General features: G+C 45.7%; 1 protein-coding gene across 1 annotated transcript; it reads right to left on the reverse strand.

Annotated features, from left to right (window-relative positions):
* Positions 1–2,580: 2,580 nt before the first annotated feature.
* On the reverse strand, positions 2,581–5,668 carry LOC124660956 (triosephosphate isomerase, cytosolic). Its single transcript, XM_047198808.1, has 9 exons — positions 5,546–5,668; positions 4,872–4,944; positions 4,555–4,678; positions 4,101–4,185; positions 3,791–3,923; positions 3,274–3,368; positions 3,075–3,153; positions 2,914–2,996; positions 2,581–2,823 (listed from the first exon to the last, which is right to left on the reverse strand). The coding sequence occupies exons 1-9, from the start codon at positions 5,582–5,584 to the stop codon at positions 2,776–2,778; spliced, it is 759 nt and encodes a 252-aa protein (XP_047054764.1). The 5' UTR covers positions 5,585–5,668; the 3' UTR covers positions 2,581–2,775.
* Between the last annotated feature and the right edge of the window lie 535 nt (positions 5,669–6,203).

Consider the following 6,203-nt stretch of genomic DNA (forward strand, 5'->3'; position numbering starts at 1 on the left):
TCGTCTTGGATCTTTTTTCCGGTAGTCTGTGGTTCAACATGTGTCGCAATTGCGTTCCACTTCCTCCCAAGTAGCCCACCTTGAAGCTGAACATAGTAATGATCAGGAACATATTCATCTGCATCTGAAAGACATTCCATTGCATCACCACTCAGAAGATATTCAATAAAGTTCACATATAAAGTATCAACTCTACTCAGGATGAAACTGTATTGGAAGACAAGTACAGTGTATGTCTACATTAGTACCATTTCTGAAAACCCACTTAATGTACAGTAATTGCAGGAACATTTAAATGTACCACAATGCTCTGCTCCTGGAAACTGATATTTTTTACAAGGCCTGGAAACTGTGTTTGACTGCAATAGTCTGCGTGCCTAGCTATTCAACTGGGAGATCGTTTGTTAGGATTCAAACTGCGGATTGATTCGGTCTTGGACTAAGCCCTAGATAAGGTCTCCTAATTGATAACTGAACCCCCAGAAAATTTCACAATCTGCGAAGGGTTCTAAGAAGGGCTACTTGATACTGGGAAACCGTGTGAGCCATACAAGATAATCACAGCGAATAATCAAAATAAATGCTCTCAAGGGGGTGAGTATCCCGCTTAGTTACCATCAGAATGACGGTTGGCGGCGCCGCCGCTGCTCGGCTCCTCGACGGGCGCTTGGGAAGCCGCCTTCATCTTGCTGTCGCTCTCGCTAACCGACACGCCCGAATTCTCCTCCGCCGCCACCAACTGATGACCCTTTTTATAACTTGAGCATTTTTTGTCATGGATCTCAGTTCCAGTTGTCGGCTGCAGTTGTTTTTCAGGTGGTGCAGGTGATTCCATCATCCTTCCTTGCAGCAGCCCACCTACGATCAGAGCATAGCTATCCTCAGCAGTGTGCACACCTGCATTTGAGCATTCCATTCACAGTTTTACTACAAAGAGCTCAAAATGCAACCGATCTCATCTACATTATATAAGAAAGCATGCATTCTACACTCATGCCGAAAACTGCCTCAGAAGGCACGAACATTGTGCTCCAACTAGTACGAATCGCAACAAGGTTTGACCTTTTTCGTCCTGGGTCGCCGCTTTGGTAGTCCGCGGCTCAGCATGTGCCGCGGCCGCTTTCCTCTTCGTCTCGGCCAATAGCTCGCCTCGAAGCTGAACATGGCCATCCCCAGGAAGCTCCTCCTCATCTGCATTTCAACAGTCATCTCATTGGCAACACAGCTCAGAATATCACCGGATACATAAGAGATGCACCTTCTAGCGATTGGGCACAGGTAAAGCGCCGACTCCACTCAAGATGGAACCGTGCGGGAAGGAATCTAGCGCTAAATTAGAGGTGTGATTTCTTAAATCCGAGCAAGACGCGCGCGATGGTGGCAAGAACCCTAGAGGTAGGAGATGGCCGGTGGGGACTGGGCAGTAGTAGGCGCGCCCAAAATTAAAGGATGCGAGTATCGCCGATTGATTACCCTCGCAGTGCCGGGCGGCGGCGGCGGCGGAGGCGATGCTCTGCTCGTCGACGCGCCCGTGGGCGTTCCGCTCCTTCACCCCCGCCACCCTCTCGAAATCGGAGCCGGCGTCCACGTCCACCTCCGGCTCCTCGTACTCCCCTTGGTCGACGGCGAATCCGTGGCTGAAGGCCTCCCACCACCGCCTTCTGACCTCGTCGGGGACTGCCTCGGCGGTCGCGGCCATGCCGGCGCCGTTATTGTTTCCCCGTCCCCCCTGCTAGCTGCAGTAGTGACTGAGAAAGTGAGAACGGTGGCTGGGTGAATTTTTTTTTAGTTGAACGTTTTGTTTGCACATTTCATCAGTTGTCCAATTTCCATTAGTTGGTGATCTAATCAACGATTTAGCCAGCATGTGGGCTCCAATTTAAATGCTACGTTTTATACAAGAAGATTGTCCAAGTAGAAAGCTTATGAATTGATTATCATTTTTATAATTATGATTTTTTGTGTGGATGCACTCTAGGCTGTAGTAGCACTAAGAAGCATCGATATTTACTCAAAACATTTGGTCCATTGATTTTTTGTAACACACTAAATCATAAGAAAATAATTGTCAGTCCAAAAGTTAAAAACTTTATTAGGTGCGTTGTAGGATGCACTAAACCAATTTTTGTACTACATAAATTGATCCAGTTTGAACAAATAACTCTGAAATGTATTATAATTTTCCCCAAACGGACCAAACATTTATGAGTAAATATTAATGTTTCTTACTCCCTCCTTTCTAAAATAAGTTGCTAAAGTTCATCTAGATACGGTTGTATCTAGACATTTGTAATTTGTAAATTGCCCAAGCTAGACATATTTTTAATTTGTAAATTGCCCGAGCTTTTTATACGCCAACACTACAACCCGAGTCGTCATCAATCTACCGACGTGGGAAAGGGGAGGGAATTTTGGATCAATCCGTGCAAACATTTGGTTTCGTCCAGGAGCTCATGCGTGCCATGCGCCGCAGGGCCAAAACATGGCATGTTGATAATTAACAGGGCCAACTGAATCAGACAAAAACCAGCAAGTAAGCTGAGCTAAATAGGATTGCTGATATACATGTTCAGTAGTAAACATTATCACGATTTATTGGCTTGCCAGCTCAAGTCAGGCAGGGGAGGAAAACGATAGTAGCAGCTGCTCCACCACATAATTACTACAGGCGTACACAGTAATAATAGACACAGCCAAAGGAAAAAAAGAGTCTCTTCATCTCCAGTTGAAATTGTCCTTTTCCGCAACAAAGGGGCGCGGGCGAAGAGGATGTTCTTAGGCGGACTTCACGGAGGCGGCGTTGATGATGTCGATGAACTCGGGCTGCACGAGCAAAGGAGAAGAACAAAGTTTAGTGACAGTGAAAAGCAGACCCAAGATGGGCATTCTACTACAGCCGCGCTCTGTTTTTACCTTCAAGGAAGCTCCTCCAACAAGGAATCCGTCGACGTCGGGCTGCGCGGCCAACTCGTTGGCACTTGCGCCGGTCACAGAACCTGCAGCACATGATCATCCTATATTAAGAGTTGGCAGTTTGTGCATAAGACATTCGTTCAAGAGATGTATGTACATACCTCCATAGATGATCCGTGTGGTTTCAGCAACCTCAGGGCTCACGTTGGTCTTGAGCCACTCCCTCAGGTTGGCATGCACCTGGACAAACACAGCAAATCAGAGTCTTAGGCAACAGACAATACATTTGGAACTACAGGAGCATAATAGACCAGTCTTAGAAATAACGTTGCTGTGCTTGGGTGTTATTAAGGAACTTACTTCCTGAGCCTGAGCCGGTGTCGCAACCTTGCCGGTGCCGATGGCCCACACTGGCTCGTACGCAATGACCACGTTCTTCCAGTCTGTGATCTTGTCTGCAAAACAAAGCATCAACCGTCAGCACATTTTTTTCATGTGACATAATACTCTAAACAAAGTCTGCACTAGTCACTAAAAACAGCACGGCAAACGCACAACATGTGGATGGTTTCATGCAGCTGTTTTAAACAAAATAGTAATGGAATTGCTGATAATGGAAGTTGATTTTGTTACTTTTAAGTCTTCTGTTAGTATTTAACTGACATGAATATAGGGTAGTAAGACTGCTGAACTGAACATAGATAGTGTTTGCAAGTCAAAATTGTCATGCCAGGAAGTTAATCCAAAAATTTGAACTCGTATGCAGTCCCTCACAAGAAACAGTCCAGACCGCTGGTACAGAAATCCAGAGAAGACACAATAATAATAACAATTCAGGGGAAAAAATGTATATATCCATCAGACAGAAGTTCAGTACCAGCAATTGCCTTTGTCTGTGCAGCAACAACTTCCATAGTTGATCCAGCTTCTCGCTGCTCAAGGGTCTCACCAACACATGCAATGACCTTCAACCCCTGAGCGAGTGCATATGCAACTTTGTCTCCAACAAACTGTCATTCAAGAAAGGGGAGGCAACGGTTAGACTGTTTAGATCAGTCGAGTAAATAAAATCTCTAAAAAATCAGCTACACTGCATTATCCACCAGAATATACGCAGCAAATCTATTTGAGAATTTGAACTGTGTCTGTTTAGGATACATGATGAGAATATATAAGCAGCGGCATACCTCGTTCGATTCACCCAACAAGGCCCTCCTCTCAGAGTGTCCAAGAATAACCCATGGAACGCCAAGGTTGGCAAGCATCTCAGCACTGCATTAGAAACAGATTTTAAAACCAACACATAAGTTCAGTGACAGAGTGAACTTAAACAAAACAGATGATATATACAAAACAAGAGTTATTAATCTGAACTAGACAACAGCGACTAAACAAATCCAACATTAATACTGAGTGTGCAAAGAAAGCTAGGGAATTCTGGTTTAGAAATGGGAGTACTCATTCTGGACCATGTTAAAAGCGAACATGACATTTCATTTCTGTACAAGTTAACAAGAAATTTCGGATCACAGCATAAGACCGCAAGTGTTTGCACTACAAATTTGTAGTTAATCCATGGCATACCATTCCATCATCACACTGATAAAGCCGGACAGAAAGGAGGGAGAACCAAACACTAACCTGACTTCACCGGTGAAAGCGCCGCCCTTCTTCACCCAGCAGTTCTGTGCAGCGACCTGGATCTCGGGACGCAGGCTGGCCTTGACGGTGGGGAGGAACACGTACGGCGGGCTGACGACGGTCTCTGCAGCAATAACAACAGTCACGAAACAGTAAGCACACCTTGCAATGTCTCTTTTAAGCTTTTTGGCAAGAATTCAGATGAATGCTCCCAAGAAGAGGCAGAGCAGGCATATATCTATTATACTTCCATCTCAACAAATTCTTTCTTTTTTCCACAGGGGGTCGTGATATCTTTCTAGGGAATCGCGACATACCGACATTGGTAGCGGTGATCTTTCCGTCGTTGAGGGTCTTGACGATCTTCTCCACCTGCTCGGTGGTTCCGTTCTGCGCACAACCAACAGCAACCATGTCAGGATTCAGCAAGGAACTCAAAGTGATGGAATACCACACATGCTAAACTATGGCAACCTAGAGGTAACAGGTAGCAAGCATGATTCAAACAGCTCCACCCTAGATGCATGTCGTCTACAGACCCAAGGACGAAAATTGCCTGTAATCCGACGATCCCAAGCTCGATGTACAGTGCACACTGAGAATAGAGAGGACCCCTAAAAAAAATAGCGCGGCTAATCGTTTAGCGAAGGAGCCTCAGGGCAGGGGTAAGCAGCATGACGAAATCATGGGAATTCACGCCCAGATCTCAAAAATAGAACCTGGCCTTCGAGCAATTGGGTTCAGTTTCCCCAATTAAAAACGGAACCACGCAGCAAAACAGCTAATATTTCCACCGATCTGAATCGAGATCAGTGAGATTGTTCATCTCCTAAGGAGGGGGAATCCACCTAGCACGCTCGGTAAGCATCGAGATCCCCCGATCAGCGCAGGAAAATAAACACAAAGCCGATTGCTCCGAACACTGATCCAGCCCCCATCCACCCATCTACGGCGAGGGATACAAGAGAGGAGAAGGGGGAAGATGACTCACGCATTTCCAGTTGCCGCCGACGAAGAAAGTGCGGCCCATGGCGACGGCGAGGAGCGGGATCGGATCGGATTGGGTTCGGGTGGCGGATGGGAAGAGGGAGATCGAGATCGTTCGTTCTTGTGGAGGAAGAAAGACGGGATGGTGGGCGGAGAAGAGAGAGGGATATAAAGGGGAGCGGCCGGCCTCGGTTGCCCGTGACAGGTGGGCCCGCCGACACCGTCGAGTTTTCTAGGCCTCTTTCTTGCACAGCTATTATTGGGGGTCAAGAAAGAAAAGAAATGGGTTTGACAGCTACGTCGTGTGCTCCAAGATAGAAAAATCTTTGTGTTTTAAATTATACCTTGCCAATCTGTCCCCTTTTGCTTTGGGTTCTCCAAATACTTATTGGCTAGTGACATAACTTTCCCCATCCATTTCAGCGCATTTTAATTAAAAAATGAAAGGCTACAAATCATAGTTTTTTTTATGAAATAAAGTACTTTTGAAACCGCTAATAAAAAGTTACATACACTCATCACTATGAACACACACCTTATCTTTATGAGCATCCTCTAGAGATTGCCAAAAATTTGAACTGACGGATCTTAAGATTGTTGAAGTCACAAGAAGCATCTTGTTGTCGACAATAATGTTGCCTCCCGCTAAAAGAATAATTCCA

Source organism: Lolium rigidum, chromosome 6 (assembly GCF_022539505.1).
Source record: "Lolium rigidum isolate FL_2022 chromosome 6, APGP_CSIRO_Lrig_0.1, whole genome shotgun sequence".
Taxonomy (NCBI): domain Eukaryota; kingdom Viridiplantae; phylum Streptophyta; class Magnoliopsida; order Poales; family Poaceae; genus Lolium; species Lolium rigidum.